Below are 17399 nucleotides of genomic sequence, written 5' to 3'. Positions count from 1 at the left end.
TGTGTGATGCTGTCTGCTGAGCCCTGTATCTAATCCTATCCTGTGTGTGAGATGCTGTCTGCTGAGCCCTGTATCTAATCCTATCGTGTGTGTGTGTGTGTGATGCTGCCTGCTGAGCCCTGTATCTAATCCTACCGTGTGTGTGTGATGCTGTCTGCTGAGCCGTGTATCTAATCCTGTCATGTGTGATACTGTCTGCTGAGCTGTGTATCTAATCCTGTCATGTGTGATACTGTCTGCTGAGCCGTGTAGCTAATCCCATATTAGACTTGTGCCTCCTCTGGTTATACACTTCTCAGATACTTGGACGGGGTGTTGTTTGTCACATGACCCCCTCCAGCAGTTACTGGTTCCGCCTGCTGCTCCGCACTGCTGAGTCTCCTGTCCTCGGTAAGTGCTCGCTGTCCTCGGTAAGTGCTCGCCGTCCTCGGTAAGTGCTCGCCGTTCGGCCGTCCCGCACAGATTCTTGGATTGTAAGGTTCTCCTGGCTGATGTCCGACCGTACAAGTGGGATAAGAAGTAGTCGCTGAGGGGAAGGGGGTTAACTCCAGTCCCCGGGATAGGTATATGGTCCCTGATGTATACCGGGGAGTGTTCAGCGCACAGGTCAGACCTATGTGTCTCCATGGTTACAGACTAAAGAATGGACCCCAGAGTCATGTAGAGGAGGAGGAGGGGCACATCTTGCAGACTCGCACATTTTGGCGTTCTGGGACACTAGTCATGGAATGTTAGGACTAACATAAGAAAACAGCTGTGTGACTGTGGGTGGTCCGCATCGGACCCCGGCCGCCTCTCACCTGCGCACTCCTGGCAGTCTAACGGCACACAAGTGGAGGCACATTTCGGGCGCGCCAATAAGCCACGTATTTCGCCGGCCTGTATTTGTGTGCATGAAAACGACAGTCACAGCATTGGTTTTGTGCGTATCGGCGGGTTTTCTGCGCAGGTTGTGTGCGTCCCACAAGCCCATTGATCTCCGGGCGCACTCAGACCGGTCGCACCGCGTGTTTGTGTGAGAAATACTGATGTGAAAGAACCCATCGAACTTGAAGGTTTCTATTCACTGCACCTTCTGTGCGCAAAGTTTGTGTAATGCTGCTCAGATATGCTGATGTGCAGGAGCCGCAGGCAGGTGGCGCTCCGCTGCAGGCACAACACTGCTCCTGCCCCGCACTGTCGGGTTTCTCTGGTCTGGCTGTCTCGGCCTGGGAGAGTGTTCAGCACAATACGCAGTGAATAGAACCCATTCTATCCACACGATAATACACCGCGGGCTCTAAAATAGCGCATATTGAACTAATTAACTCGCTTATTTCAGTAAATGGGAGCATGCTTGCATGTTTATTTTTGCACACACAAATCTGCTTATGCCCGCGTGACATCTGTGTGATACTGTCTGCTGAGCCGTGTATCTAATCCTACATGTGTGATACTGTCTGCTGAGCCGTGTATCTAATCCTACCCTGTGTGATACTGTCTGCTGAGCCGTGTATCTAATCCTATCATGTGTGATACTGTCTGCTGAGCCGTGTATCTAATCCTATCATGTGTGATACTGTCTGCTGAGCCGTGTATCTAATCCTATCATGTGTGATACTGTCTGCTGAGCCGTGTATCTAATCCTACCCTGTTTGATACTGTCTGCTGAGCCGTGTATCTAATCCTATCATGTGTGATACTGTCTGCTGAGCCATGTATCTAATCCTATCATGTGTGATACTGTCTGCTGAGCCGTGTATCTAATCCTATCATGTGTGATACTGTCTGCTGAGCCGTGTATCTAATCCTATCATGTGTGATACTGTCTGCTGAGCCGTGTATCTAATCCTATCATGTGTGATACTGTCTGCTGAGCCATGTATCTAATCCTATCATGTGTGATACTGTCTGCTGAGCTGTGTATCTAATCCTACCGTGTGTTACTGTCTACTGAGCCGTGTATCTAATCCTATCATGTGTGATACTGTCTGCTGAGCCATGTATCTAATTCTATCATGTGTGATACTGTCTGCTGAGCCGTGTATCTAATCCTATCATGTGTGAAACTGTCTGCTGAGCCGTGTATCTAACCCTATCATGTGTGATACTGTCTGCTGAGCCGTGTATCTAATCCGATCATGTGTGAAACTGTCTGCTGAGCCGTGTATCTAATCCTATCATGTGTGATACTGTCTGCTGAGCCTTGTATCTAATCCTATCGTGTGATACTGTCTGCTGAGCCGTGTATCTAATCCTACCCTGTGTTACTGTCTGCTGAGCTGTGTATCTAATCCTATCATGTGTGATACTGTCTGCTGAGTCATGTATCTTATCCTATCATTTGTGATACTGTCAGCTTAACCAATGTATCTAATCCTATTATGTGTGATACTGCCTGCTCAGCTAATGTATCTAATCCTATTGTGTGTGATACTGTATGTTAAAATGGTGTAGCTAAGCCAAGTGATACCTCTTGACGAGGTTTCAATGGAAGTAGAGGTAACTTTATCTTCTATCTCCTTTGAACGTGTAATTGCATCACAGTAGACCCCGCCCCCTTGTCTCTCTCTTTTCTCAATGTCTCTCCTCCTGTATTAGAAGCCGGTGTGCCAAGCTGTGCCCGTCCTCTCTGCCATCGTCCAGGTAGGCACCATATGTTTTTCTGGATAGCGCAGCAATCCTTCATCAGGGTGGGATCTACAGCTATGTTCATCCAGGACCTCCTGGTTCATGAATAGAATGCTAGGACTACAGTGGAGACTGACACTGTCACAGGCAGAGCAGTAGGACAGATAGAGGATTACTGCTCTCAAACCATGAATAATTCTTTTACATGCTGTAACATTTCCACGGGCGGATCTGGTCCTACAAGGAACTAGGGGAAGGCAGAGACGGCTTAAAGTCTGAGGAGCCCCTGGTGAAAATATTATTCCCCTTCCCACCCCTAAGTTAGGATGTTGATACCTGCACAGGTGTGTAAGATGTATATCTGCATTCACATCCAGAGCTGCATTGTGGAAGAGGCAGCTGGTAGAATTATGAATGCAGCTCTGGATGTGACTAGAGCATTCCTCCCAAGAATGATATTGGCACTCCGCTTCTTTAGGAAGGACAATCTACATCTTGTAACTAAAGATAAGCATGAGATAAGAAACAGATTTGAAGCAGATTTGAGATTAGAAGCAGATTTGGCCAATAAAGAAAAGTTTGGCGCTGCTTCTGGTTAACTCTTTCTTTGCTGCACCATACAGACTGATACCTGAAACCTATACCCCCAATCTCCGGCTGATACATCTGCAGACATGGCTAGTCGTCCTCCTCTGAAAATGGTGGGTGATATGCCAGTCGTCGCATACTTTGCAGACAACTGGGAGAACGTGTGGAATTTCCAGGCTGAAGAAGGGGACCTGCTGATAGACACCTACCTCAAATCTGGTGAGATCAAAGAAGGTGCGGCGGCTGCAACCCACCTGTGCCCTGGAGGTGCCCAGAAAGCCCTCATTCCCCATGTCTAAGTATTCTTCAATATGATAATAGGGTTTGGTCCGGTGTCGCCAGTAGAGGGAAGTGGGATTGTTCTCAGTAAGAGAAACCAAGTAATCTTGTAGATATGATACCTTTTAATGGCTTACAAAAATACATGATGTTAAAGCAAGCTTTCGGGGATATCTCACCCCCTTCGTCAGGCTAATGAATGAAACTAATTTGGGTGGCACATAATTATAACATACAGATGGAGAGGTGAGGGGGGGCACCCCTCATGATCTAAATATATGTTCACACACAGAAATTTGAGACTTAAAAAAACACAAGACAGTCTGAGCAGAGAGACAAACACTAAATCAGTCCACAGGGCTGAGGAATGCGACAGTTTTATGTTGTCTCTTATCACTAATGCAAGGCAATGTTTGGACCTCAGCCCGGGATTCTTGCATAAGTGAGAAATATGAAAAGTCAGAAGGAGGTCAAGATGGGTGTCCTCTTCTCAACCATTGTCTGTTTTTTGTTTTTCTCATAAAAATTTTGAAATTAATTGTAAGAATGTTTCCTTCCAATAGGTGGTGCTGTTGAGGTAGTATTTTTTTAATCTTCTATCTTCTTATGTCTGCATTAGTGATAAGAGACATCATAAAACTGTCACATTCCTCAGCTCTGTGGACTGATTTAGTGTTTGTCTCTCTGCTCAGACTGTCTTGTGTTTTTTTAAGGCCCCCTGTCCACGGGTGTGATTTCCCCAGTGGTAAATTGCCGGCGAATCACGCCGTCTGAAGCTTTCCATAGCATTGCTATGGAAAGCGCCGGCCCCTGTCCACGAGCAGAGAACCATTGTGATTCTCCGCTCGTGGCCGGCAATGCGCAGCATGCTGTGAGTTGCCACAATTCCCCATGGTCAGCCTACCTGTCAGATAGGCTGACAGAGATTCGTCTGCCAGCTCCTGCTCCTGGGCAGCGGCTCCCGCGGCGGATCTCTGCCGCGGGATACCGCTACGCCCGTGGGCAGGGGCCATAGTCTAAAATTTCTGTGTGTGAACATTTATTTAGATTGAGGGGTGTTCCCCCTCCCCTCTGCATCTGTATGTTATAATTATGTGCCATCCAAACTAGTTTCATTCATTAGCCGGACGAAGGGGGCGATATCCCTAAAAGCTTGCTGCAACATCAAGTATTTTTGTCAGCCATTAAAAGGTATCATATCTACAAGATTACTTGGTTTCTCCTGCTGGGAACAATCACAATTATTCTGCGTCATGTTGACCCTTGGTAGGTACCACTTGGATGAGTGAGATTGTGGACTTAGTTCTTCACGATGGAGAGACTAAGGCAAGCCAACGTGGAGCCATATATGAGCGGGTGCCCTTCCTGGAGTTTGCCGTGCCTGGTATGCCGACAGGTAAGTGCTGCAGATGGGTTATTTTTGTTACACCTCTTCTGTATCATATATGGTCTGTATGTTCTAACAATCAATTTGCCTCTTCATTAGGCATTGAGAAACTTAATGAAATGAAGCCTCCTCGCTTTATCAAGTCCCATTTACCCGTCCACCTCCTGCCAGAGAGCTTTTGGGAGAAGAACTGTAAGGTACTGACGTGGCTCTTCGTGGATCACGGCTGATGACAAGCGGCTAATCTTCCATCTCCTGCCCTGTCTACTTCACTGCTACTATAAAGCTTGCTCCAACTATGTGTCATATCACTTGTCTGCTTCCTATCCCAGGCTTATCTCTAACCAGGTCTACCTCCCTTGCTGTAGGGTTTGGTCCCCCCATTACTCTAAAGGTCCTCGTCCGTCTCTTGCTGTAGAATCAGGTCCTTCTCTATTGTTCTAATTGGGTCCATCTACTAAACAGCCACTGATCAGAGACCCCCATCTAGTAGCACGTTAGATCTACTTTGATCTTCAGAATCACAGGAATCCTTAATGACATGCATCCACAAGTACCAGAGGACCTGGGTGTGACAAGAAACCATTCTATGTACCATTACTGCACCTCCTTCAGCCTGACAGGAAGGGGTCAGCGATTCATGTTGCTTGCACCAAACTCTGACCTCCTATCAGCACAGCGTAACAGAAATTTGGATTCATCTGAGCAGGTGCTTACTGCTCAGTCATACAGGTTTTGAGCGCTTTTGCCCCCTGAGATTCATCTTTCTGTTTCTCTTAGACACAAGGGCGCTGGAACTGGTCGTCTAATGTTATAGCCCATCCATGCTAAGCAATGGCAAGTTGCACACGTTCCTTGGAGCCCCAGTGTTGTATTCGGCTGCTCCCAACTGTGCAGCATCTGTTGGTCAGAACGATTCCTGACATCCTCCTCTGACCCCTTTTGGTGTTGAGTTGTTGCCATCCACAGAATCCCCTTTTGCTGGATGTTTTTTCTCGATCACATCATTCTCTCTATACTCTCCACACTGTTAAATGAGAAAACCCCCTACAGTTGGCAGTGAAATCCCGCCCCGGCTAGTCTAGCACAGATGACCCGGCCTCATTGGAAGTGTAGTGACCCAGAGCAGGGACCCTCCATCATTTGTAAGTCTGTTTGTCTATAAGAATGTTTGTTTGTCTCTCAGTGTGTTGTGATTGGTGGTTGGAGTAGAATAGGGAGGAGTTAGTGAGAGAGTGGAGTAGTGTGGTGTCTGTCGTCGGAGAAGGAGGTGCGCGCAGAAGAGATGGGCTGATGCTCCTGCCGGGGCTAGGCTGCCGCTATGTCTCTGCTGCTGAAAGTTTGTTTCCTCCGGGAATGAAAGCACAGGAGATGATGCTTAGGAGTCAGTATGAGAACGCAAGAGCCGTACGTGCTGAACTGCATATGGAGGGCAAGTGCAGAAGTCTGCTACAGCTAACGACTAAAGTGAGAGTGATATGAGAGACCATGTAACCCAAGCAAGTGCCCTTCAGATAACAGAGACTGAGGATCTGTGCGCTTTGGGAGAAGAACCGTCTATTTTCAAATGTGTTCAGAAAGGTAGAGTTCAGGAAACTCTTCCCAAGACTGTAACTTCATGTTAAGAAGCATTTTGTTTGTCTGTGAACTCATTTATTCACATCGAGTAACTGATGACGCATCTAGGGACACTGGCGTCACGATTATAATCTAGGACTGAATTGCAGTTATCAAGTCTGCTAAAATCGTATCCCCCTTGCTAGTAGCTGAGGTGGGTTATGCTTCAGCCTTAAAGGAAAGGAGACGGTTGGGCCCCTGTGAACCGCTGCCATCTTGTACCCCGCTGTCTCCTCAGCTGAACGCCTGGTCACTCATATTGCTGGATTTACCCATCAAATGTGGATTCACACTGAAACTGATCCATGATAAACTTATCACGTGACTTTATGCTGCACTCCGGGGTCACGGGGAGTATTCCATACAGTGAAGCGCCAATAATAAAGGGGTCATTCATTTTACATCCTTCGCAGTTACTTTATAAACAGGTGTATGTCTCGTTCTACCTGGCTAGATCCATTATTGCTCTGTTCTCAGGCCTCTCATGCTTTCTGTAAGGCTGGGTCTAGTTCTCCTTCTGTAGAGCTCGGCCCAACATGTATGATCTCTCTCCATCTGTCTCTTGCAGTACACCTATGTCCGCCTTCCAATATAACCTTCTGTCTTATTCTGTAGAGTATGGTCAATCTCTGGACTTTCTCTCCCTCTTGTACTTTCTTATCTTGTGCCATTTCAGGTCTCTGTCTCGCTGTAGATCCTGTTCATTCTCGATTATCCAATTTTTATGATCCTCTCCTCCACAGATTATTTACGTGGCCCGAAATCCTAAGGACGTATTGGTGTCATATTATCATTTCTACCGCATGAACCTTGTCCTCCCGGATCCGGGGACATTTGACGAATTTCTTCACCAGTTCATAAAAGGGACAGGTACATATAGGATCTATATACTTTATCTGCTGATTTATGGGCACAGACCATCATGAAAGCACTCTGACATCTTATAGATGGCCTAGTAACGAGGGCACAATTGGACCCCCTAAATGCCATCTTGAAATGCTTCCAAGACCCCTCACAACCAGTACAGCACATGTAAGTGGGGACCCCACAAATGTGTTCACAATAGAGATGAGCGAACGTACTCGTCCGAGCTTGATGCTCGTTCGAGTATTAGGGTGTTCGGGATGCTCGTTACTCGTAACGAGTACCACGCGATGTTCGAGTTACTTTCACTTTCATCTCTGAGACGTTAGCGCGCTTTTCTGGCCAATAGAAAGACAGGGAAGGCATTACAACTTCCCCCTGCGACGTTCAAGCCCTATACCACCCCCCTGCAGTGAGTGGCTGGGGAGATCAGGTGTCACCCGAGTATATAAATCGTCCCCTCCCGCGGCTCGCCACAGATGCGTTCTGACAGAGATCAGGGAAAGTGCTGCTGATGCCGGAGCTGCTATAGGGAGAGCGTTAGGAGTTATTTTAGGCTTCAAAAACCCCAACGGTCCTTCTTAGGGGCACATCTGACCGTGTGCAGTACTGTTGAGGCTGCTTTTTGCAGTGTTGCACTTTTTTTTTTTGTATATCGGCCGTGCAGAGCATTGCGTCCTCAGTCTGCAGTAATTTTACATAGTATAGGGCCAGTAGTGCTGAGGCAGGGACAGTGAAAAAGGTGAAAGACGTATACTGTCTATATAGGCAGTGGGCTTTTCCAAAAAAATTTGGGACAAAAAAATATATTTGGGCTGCCTGTGACCGTCCTGACTGTACTGCGTCTCTGCTGGGGGTAGTAGTCCTAATTAATACGCAGCCAGCTAAGTGTTACAGCAGGCTTGCACAAAATTCTTTCCTGGCTCTGCTGTGCATTCCGTAAGCGAAGTCAGCCACCAACCACAGGCCAATAAGCGGCACATTTAATTACAGCATTCTGTTTCTGCACTACTGGTAATACACGATGCTGAGGGGTAGGGGTAGGCCTAGAGGACGTGGACGTGGACGCGGGCGAGTACGCGGAGGCCCAAGTCAGGGTGTGGGCACAGGCCGAGCTCCTGATCTAAGTGTATCGCAGCCGACTGCTGCGGGATTAGGAGAGAGGCACGTTTCTGGCGTCCCCAGATTAATCTCACAATTAATGGGTCCACGCGGTAGACCTTTATTAGAAAATGAACAGTGTGAGCAGGTCCTGTCGTGGATGGCAGAAAGTGCATCCAGCAATCTATCGACCACCCAGAGTTCTGCGCCGTCCACTGCTGCAACTCTGAATCCTCTGGCTGCTGCTCCTCCTTCCTCCCAGCCTCCTCACTCCATTACAATGACACATTCTGAGGAGCAGGCAGACTCCCAGGAACTGTTCTCGGGCCCCTGCCCAGAATGGGCAGCAATGGTTCCGAATCCTCTCCCACTGGAGGAGTTTGTCGTGACCGATGCCCAACCTTTGGAAAGTTCCCGGGGTCCGGGGGATGAGGCTGGGGCCTTCCGGCAACTGTCTCAAGAGCTTTCAGTGGGTGAGGAGGACGATGACGATGAGACACAGTTGTCTATCACTCAGGTAGTAGTAATTGGAGTAAGTCCGAGGGAGGAGCGCACAGAGGATTCGGAGGAAGAGCAGCAGGACGATGAGGTGACTGACCCCACCTGGTTTGCTAAGCCTACTGAGGACAGGTCTTCAGAGGGGGAGGCAAGTGCAGCAGCAGGGCAGTTTGGAAGAGCCAGTGCGGTGGCCAGGGGTAGAGGCAGGGCCAGACCGAATAATCCACCAACTGTTTCCCAAAGCGCCCCCTCGCGCCATGCCACCCTGTAGAGGCCGAGGTGCTCAAAGGTCTGGCAGTTTTTCACTGAGAGTGCAGACGACTGACGAACAGTGGTGTGCAACCTTTGTCGCGCCAAGATCAGCCGGGGAGCCACCACCACCAGCCTCACCACCACCAGCATGCGCAGACATATGATGGCCAAGCACCCCACGAGGTGGGACGAAGGCCGTTCACCGCCTCTGGTTTGCACCGCTGCCTCTTCCCCTGTGCCCCAACCTGCCACTGAGATCCAACCCCCCTCTCAGGACACAGGCACTACCATCTCCTGGCCTGCACCCACACCCTCACCTCCGCTGTCCTCATCCCCATCCACCAATGTCTGTCAGCGCAGCGTCCAGCCGTCACTAGCGCAAGTGTTTGAGCGCAAGTACGCCGCCACGCACCCACACGCTCAAGCGGTAAACGTGCACATAGCCAAATTGATCAGCCTGGAGATGCTGCCGTATAGGCTTGGTTCCCAGTCGCCACTACTTTTCCCGATGTGCCGTCCCAGCCCTGCATGACCACGTCTCCCGCAACATTGTACGCGCCCTCACCAACGCGGTTACTGCCAAGGTCCACTTAACAACGGACACGTGGACAAGCACAGGCGGGCAGGGCCACTATATCTCCCTGACGGCACATTGGGTGAATTTAGTGGAGGCTGGGACAGAGTCAGAGCCTGGGACCGCTCACATCCTACCCACCCCCAGAATTGCGGGCCCCATCTCGGTGGTGGTATCTGCGGCGGTGTATGCTTCCTCCACTAAACCACCCTCCTCCTCCTACGCAACCTCTGTCTCGCAATCAAGATGTGTCAGCAGCAGCACGTCGCCAGCAGTCGGTGTCGCACGGCGTGGCAGCACAGCGGTGGGCAAGCGTCAGCAGGCCGTGCTGAAACTACTCAGCTTAGGAGAGAAGGGGCACACGGCCCACGAACTGCTCCAGGGTCTGACAGAGCAGACCGACCACTGGCTTGCGCCGCTGAGCCTCCAACCGGGCATGGTCGTGTGTGACAACGGCCGTAACCTGGTGGCGGCTCTGCAGCTCGGCAGCCTCACGCACGTGCCATGCCTGGCCCACATCTTTAATTTGGTGGTTCAGCGCTTTCTGGAAAGCTACCCACGCTTGTCAGACCTGCTCGGAAAGGTGCGCCGGCTCTGCGCACATTTCCGCAAGTCCCACACGGACGCTGCCACCCTGCGGACCCTGCAACATCGGTTTAATCTGCCAGTGCACCGACTGCTGTGCGACGTGCCCACACGGTGGAACTCTACGCTCCACATGTTGGCCAGGCTCTATGAGCAGCGTAGAGCTATAGTGGAATACCAACTCCAACATGGGCGGCGCAGTGGGAGTCAGCCTCCTCAATTCTTTACAGAAAAAATGGGCCTGGTCCTTGGAAACTTTGAGGAGTCTACCCAGATGGTGAGCGGCGATGCTGCAATCATTAGCGTCACCATTCCTCTGCTATGCCTCTTGAGAAGTTCCCTGCAAAGCATAAAGGCAGACGCTTTGCGCTCGGAAACGGAGGCGGGGGAAGACAGTATGTCGCTGGATAGTCAGAGCACCCTCCTGTGTATATCTCAGTGCGTTGAGGAGGAGGAGGTGGAGGAGCATGAGGAGGAGGGGGAAGAGACAGCTTGGCCCACTGCTGAGGGTACCCATGCTGCTTGCCTGTCATCCTTTCAGCGTGTATGGCCTGAGGAGGAGGAGGAGGATCCTGAAAGTGATCTTCCTAGTGAGGACAGCCATGTGTTGCATACAGGTACCCTGGCACACATGGCTGACTTCATGTTAGGATGCCTTTCTCGTGACCCTCGCGTTACATGCATTCTGGCCACTACGGATTACTGGGTGTACACACTGCTCGACCCACGGTATAAGGAGAACCTTTCCACTCTCATACCCAAAGAGAAAAGGGGTTCGAGAGTGATGTTATACCACAGGACCCTGGCGGACAAGCTGATGGTAAAATTCCCATCCGACAGCGCTAGTGGCAGAAGGCGCAGTTCCGAGGACCAGGTAGCAGGGGAGGTGCGGAGATCAGGCAGCATGTACAGCAAAGGCAGGGGAACACTCTCTAAGGCCTTTGACAGCTTTCTAGCTCCCCAGCAAGACTGTGTCACTGCTCCCCAGTCAAGGCTGAGTCAGCGGGAGCACTGTAAAAGAATGGTGAGGGAGTACGTAGCCGATCGCACGACCGTCCTCCGTGACGCCTCTGCCCCCTACAACTACTGGGTGTCGAAGCTGGACACGTGGCCTGAACTCGCGCTCTATGCCCTGGAGGTGCTTGCTTGACCTGCGGCTAGCGTCTTGTCAGAGAGGGTGTTTAGTGCGGCTGGGGGAATCATCACGGATAAGCGTACACGCCTGTCAACCGACAGTGCCGACAGGCTTACACTCATCAAGATGAACAAAGCCTGGATTTTTCCAGACTTTTCTTCTCAACCAGCGGACAGCAGCGATACCTAAACAATATGTAGGCTGCACCCACGGATGGAAGCATCGTTCTCTATCACCATCAAAAACGGGGACCTTTTAGCTTCATCAATCTGTGTATTATATTCATCCTCCTCCTCCTGCTCCTCCTCCTGAAACCTCACGTAATCACGCCGAACGGGCAATTTTTCTGAGGCCCACAAGGCTCAGTCATATAATTTTTGTAAACAATTTTTATACGTTTCAATGCTCATTAAAGCGTTGAAACTTGCGCCTGAACCAATTTTTATTTTAACTGGGCTGCCTCCAGGCCTAGTTACAAATTAAGCCACATTAACCAAAGCGATTAATGGGTTTCACCTGCCCTCTTGGTTGGGCATAGGCAATTTTTCTGAGGTACATTAGTACTGTTGGTACACCAATTTTTTGGGGCCCTCGCCTACAGTGTAATTAATTTTTTGCCCACCTGCATTAAAGCTGACGTTACATCAGCTGTGCTGGGCACTGCAATGGGATATATTTATGTACCGCCGGTGGCTTCCTGGCACCCACCCATGCTGTCGGTCCACACGGAGTTGTAACTGCATGTATCCACTTCTAATGAACCCTAGTCTGACTGGGGCATGCAGTGTGGGCCGAAGCCCACCTGCATTTAACATGACATTACCTGAGCTGTGCTGGGCAATACAATGGGATATATTTATGTACCGCCGGTGGCTTCCTGGCACCCACCCATGCTGTCGGTCCACACGGAGTTGTAACTGCATGTGTCTACTTATAAAGAACCCCAGTCTGACTGGGGCATGCAGTGTGGGCCGAAGCCCACCTGCATTTAATCTGACGTTAGCTCTGTTGTCCAGGGCACTGCAATGGGATACATTTATGTACAGCCGGTGGGTTCCAGAGAGCCACCCATGCTGTGGGTGCACACGGAATTCCCATTGCGGAGTTGTACCTGCCTGTGACTATTTATAAAAAAACGCGGTCTGACTGGGGCATGCAGACACCTTGACAGAATGAATAGTGTGTGGCACATAGCTTCCCCATTGCTATGCCCACGTGTGCAGCTCCAGATGGAGGTGGCACAGGATTGGATTTCTCATTGCTTCTGTACAGCATTATGGGCTATCGCCCCGCCCCTTTTAAAAAGGGTTGCTGCCTAGCCATGCCAACCCTCTGCAGTGTGTGCCTGCGGTTCCTCCTCATGGCAGACGCACTTATAAATAGACATGAGGGTGGTGTGGCATGAGGGCAGCTGAAGGCTGCGCAGGGACAATTTGGTGTGCGCTGTGGACACTGGGTCGTGCAGGGGGGGGGGGGGTTGGGCAGCATGTAACCCAGGAGAAGTGACAGCGGAGTCTCATGCAGGCAGTGATTGTGCTTTGTTGGAGGTAGTGTGGTGCTTAGCTAAGGTATGCCTTGCTAATGAGGGCTTTTCAGATGTTAAAGTTGTTGGGGGGGGGGGGGCCCACTCTTGCTGCTATTGTGGCTTAATAGTGGGGCCTGGGAACTTGAGATGCAGCCCAACATGTAGCCCCTCGCCTGCCCTATCCGTTTCTGTGTCATTCCCATCACTTTCTTGAATTGCCCCGATTTTCACAAATGGAAACCTTAGCGAGCATCGGCGAAATACAAAAATGCTCGGGTCGCCCATTGACTTCAATAGGGTTCGTTACTCGAAATGACGGAAATTTCGTCCCGAGTAACGAGCACCCGAGCATTTTGGTGCTCGCTCATCTCTAGTTCACAATTGCGAATATTTGTTACGCTCGTGCATACATTTATTTGCATGAGGGAATGTTTTCCCACCAAAACTAAACTCTACCCCCGGAATGGGTGTGAACTTCCCGAAGATGGCAAAGTGATGATGGAGCACCCAGGGGGAATAATAATAATCTTTATTTGTATAGCGGCAACTTATTCTGCGCTGCTTAGGAGTCACCGAAGAATGTGTATAGCTGACTGGGACTAGGGGCAGCTGAGAGACTGTGTGGGCTGTTAGCTGTGGCCGGAGCAGCACTGGTCAGTGAAGAAGTGCTACAGAAGAAGTCTGTATTGCTAAAAAAGAGGGAGGCTGCGGGAGGCGTTCCAGAGACTGATCCTTTCTTCTACAGTTGAATGTTTGGAGACCGGTGGTGGACATTGCACAACTCTGTACTCCCATCACCGTGAGAAGGACAGTAGAGTTTGTTTGTGGGCATACTTAGTTTTTACTCAGGTACTTTCTTACTTACAATCAGAGATAGACCGTAAGCAGGCCTGCTAGATAGAGACTTTGATATTGATAGTTTTATTTATTGTTGGAGCTTTGCATTGAAAGGAATTTATCTTTTCCCTTGTTGTGCATCAGCTCCTTGGCACCTCTTCAGTAAATATTGACTGTGTGCGAAGAGCTGCTGTCTTTATTGAACTATCCCTTACTCAAGAAATTGTATATGACTTTCCTGTGGTATGGGTAATTCTGTGATAGTGTGAATTAACTGTACATTATGTACCATATCTACCACAGGTTACGATCATTAGGTAATGATAGTCAGGCCTTATCACTAACCGTTGGTGCTGCATTACTATTATCAATCGTTTGTATATCCAGTTCAAGCATATCTACCTTACTAGTTATAATAAAAAGCTAGATTTTTGCAGTCCGCTGTCCGCATCGTATCATCCACCACCGTTACACTCCGGAAGACTTTCTTTTCTAAGGAGTCAGTGAGGTGGTGATCACTGCTTCTGCTATTTTAGGAGCTCCTGGTAATTAATAGTTGTTCAAAGCTAACATAAGTGAAAATTATGTGTTATTAAAGTGTAATGGTATATGTGTGGTGCCCACCCGCGAAGAAGTTGGTGACCATGTCAGCGGTGGCAATGCATCCATTGCTCCCCTCCCAACCACAGCAGCAACCACAGTAATTAAAAGGTGAAAAATCTTAGTTTGTGACACCAGCCTGAATCCAGGTCGAGACCTGTCCCAGGCGAAATGATAAGTAAAATGGATAAATTAAAATAAAATGGGTATGGTAGTCCTTATCCCTGGAGAGTGGTGTGGTACCTGAGTGCAGATGGTGACGTGGTGAGAAGGGACTCCAGGAGTCCGGATGAACCATGAAACAATAAAGACTTTATTTTCAGAGGTAAATCTTCAGTAGCTGGCACGTTACACAATGGACCTTCTTGTGTTTCCTGAGATGGACAAATCCAGGCAAGCACAGTAGTTACATCTGCGCACTCAGAGAAATAAGTCCAGAAGCCGCATCGGCACATTTAGGCTTTTTCACAATTTTCCAGTACAGGAAACTCTTCTGTGCCCCAGGATTTTACTTCTGTTTCTCTCTTTTCCTTTTGTTCTGTATTTCTTCATCTTACTGTTTATTCCTTTATTCACTATATTTCTTTACACATACAAACTCACTTTTTATTCTCTTGCTACGGATACACAAATTATTTCTTTCCTCCTTGATTAATACATAAACTGGTTCTCTTTCCTTTCATTTCTGGTCTGTTTAAACTATCTCTCATGCTTTCTCTCTGTCTTCTCAAGGCAAGCTTTATTTTTGTACTCGCGCTTCCTCTTCTCACCGCACTGTGACTGGCTTTAGCTCTGATCTTTACTTCTGCTCTGTTCACTAGCTTTCTCTGTGCTCTTGTTCTTCACTACATTCACTTCCTCTGTTCACTACCTTTTTTTTTTCCACTAAATTCTATCAACCAATCAGTGAGGAGCGGTTATTCTCCAATCACAGGCCAGCTATGAGTGTGAGTTACCAGACAGAATGTGCATAGAGAAAAAACATTCAACATTATTAAAGCAGTACACACATATTTTAGCAAACTAACTGCATTGACTTCTGTAGTGGGACACTACATATGGGAAGTTTATAATGTTATGCATAAAGGGTTAATGGCGATGGTGTAATGTGCCTGATGTGATGTAATAGACTGTAATAATGATGAGGTGTAATGGTACAGTTAGGCACATGGTATAGAGTGTATATGGGATCGAGTAATGTAACGTGGGAGAGAAACCACTAGCTGATGATGTGACGACCTCTGGACTTTAGTATCGTGTATGACATGTTTTATGCTTTCCATAAGTGGGGACTCTGCTCTTACATAGCATTTGAGGTCAGGGCCTATGGCCGGTATGAGGATGCATTTAGCAGTTACGGCACAAGTAATGAGATGTAAAACTATTCTGATAAAATATGAGGAAAGTCATGTGCCTTGCTGCTGCCAGGAGGACTAATGAGGTACTGCGCTGTATATGTCAGCAAGGGACGAAAAGCATGTATTTTGATTCGCTTTAAGTAAATTTACTGTTACTTTAAGGGAGAGTTTACAGTAAAGTTAGATCGCAACATTAAAAGTACACGAACCCTTCTATGAGGTGTAACTATGTTTATTATTGAACTGTTCAGTATAGATATTTTTATAGAAAAACAATATGCCACCTCTGCCCCTGTTTGTCATCACCGCACCATACTGAACCCGTGTCACACCACCTCCCGTGACAGGTTACAGCACCAAGGCGTCTGGAGGAGGACACAGGGGTCTGGAGGAGGACAGAGGGGTCTGGAGGAGGACAGAGGGGTCTGGAGGAGGATAGAAGGGTCTGGAGGAGGACAGAGTGGTCTGGAGGAGGACACAGGGGTCTGGCTGCTGCTTTCTCCCCACTCTACATTCAGGGCACATGCCTACCCGATCCCGATATATGTATGGGGTTTCCCGGTCAAGGTGCCTATCAGCCAAATGAGTGTTCAGCCAACAGCTATCTATACGCTCTTTTGGCCTCCATTGGGTGAATGGGGGCCTGATGATATGTTTGGTGTATATGCCAAGAGCATACCAGGTAGATACGTTGTGTGTTGTATGTGTTCACAAAACGTGATCTGAGCCTAACGTATGGCTGCGGGATGCCCTGTAATAATGTGTCCTCCTTGCCTCCCGTAGTTTCTTGTGGACCATGGAGCGATCACGTTAAGGACTTTTGGAAAATAAGACATCAGAGAGACATCCTCTACCTCTTCTATGAGGACATGTTAGAGGTGAGGAGATTACGTCACAATAGCCTTCTTTATACCAATGTCTCTGTCTTGTGAGAGCTGATCAGAACTTCTAAACTTCTCCTTAGGACCCAAAGCGAGAAATCAGAAAAGTGATGAAGTACATAGGGAAGGATCTACCCGAGGATGTTGTGGAGAAGATCCACCAGCATACAACCTTCAAAGCCATGAAAGACAACCCCATGGCCAACTACAGCACCATTCCGAGCTCCATCATGGACCTAACCATCTCACCCTTCATGAGGAAAGGTATGAATGCTTACCTCCCACTGATGTCTATTACAGTAACATCTACGTCTGCAGTCTTAGTCACTAAATCTTGTACTTCCTTCATTCCAGGAACCTGCGGAGACTGGAAGAGTCATTTCACAGTGGCTCAAAATGAGTTATTTGATGAATATTACAAGGAGGAGATGTCTGACACCGACCTGACCTTCCGCTTCTAGGAGCATGAAATCACCTGTATACACCTGTATACATTTTTACAACTTTTTAGATTCAGATTTTCTCTCTTTTTGGCCTTTTATCTTTTCGGTATTAGATCTAGTATTACTATTCCCTGTATGGAAGTCACAGGATCCTCCTCCTCACATTCATTTACAACCCTACATGTTTGTACCTGTAAATGTTAATTATGTGTAACAATATCCTAATTGTGTTTGTGATTATCTTACAATTAAAAAGTATAACTGA

At 48.3% G+C, this 17399-nt stretch overlaps 1 protein-coding gene across 4 annotated transcripts; it reads left to right on the top strand.

The window, feature by feature from the left end:
• The first annotated feature begins 265 nt into the window (after positions 1 to 265).
• Positions 266 to 17399, top strand: LOC136577164 (sulfotransferase 1C2-like). 4 transcript variants are annotated; one of them, XM_066576941.1, is made up of 9 exons: positions 266 to 390; positions 2581 to 2625; positions 3234 to 3417; positions 4748 to 4873; positions 4964 to 5061; positions 7225 to 7351; positions 16594 to 16688; positions 16775 to 16955; positions 17046 to 17399. In XM_066576941.1, exons 3-9 carry the CDS (start codon positions 3285 to 3287, stop codon positions 17150 to 17152), a joined length of 867 nt encoding a protein of 288 aa, XP_066433038.1. In that variant the 5' UTR covers positions 266 to 390; positions 2581 to 2625; positions 3234 to 3284; the 3' UTR covers positions 17153 to 17399. The 4 variants fall into 4 exon arrangements, with proteins under 4 accessions (XP_066433038.1, XP_066433040.1, XP_066433042.1 ...); XM_066576943.1 differs by having other exon boundaries at positions 266 to 410; XM_066576945.1 differs by lacking the exon at positions 266 to 390 and adding an exon at positions 414 to 430.

The sequence above is a fragment of the Eleutherodactylus coqui genome, chromosome 8, assembly GCF_035609145.1.
Source record: "Eleutherodactylus coqui strain aEleCoq1 chromosome 8, aEleCoq1.hap1, whole genome shotgun sequence".
NCBI lineage: Eukaryota > Metazoa > Chordata > Amphibia > Anura > Eleutherodactylidae > Eleutherodactylus > Eleutherodactylus coqui.
This window is presented reverse-complemented; position numbering and strand designations above follow the sequence as displayed.

What these genes read in the sequence shown, in the direction of transcription:
- LOC136577164 (XM_066576941.1), top strand. Translation starts at nt 3,285, where the DNA reads ATGGCTAGTCGTCCTCCTCTGAAAATGGTGGGTGATATGCCAGTCGTC. An exon ending in CCAGTTCATAAAAGGGACAG is followed by an intron (nt 7,352 to 16,593) that starts GTACATATAGGA and finishes TGCCTCCCGTAG; the next exon opens with TTTCTTGTGGACCATGGAGC. An exon ending in TCTATGAGGACATGTTAGAG is followed by an intron (nt 16,689 to 16,774) that starts GTGAGGAGATTA and finishes ACTTCTCCTTAG; the next exon opens with GACCCAAAGCGAGAAATCAG.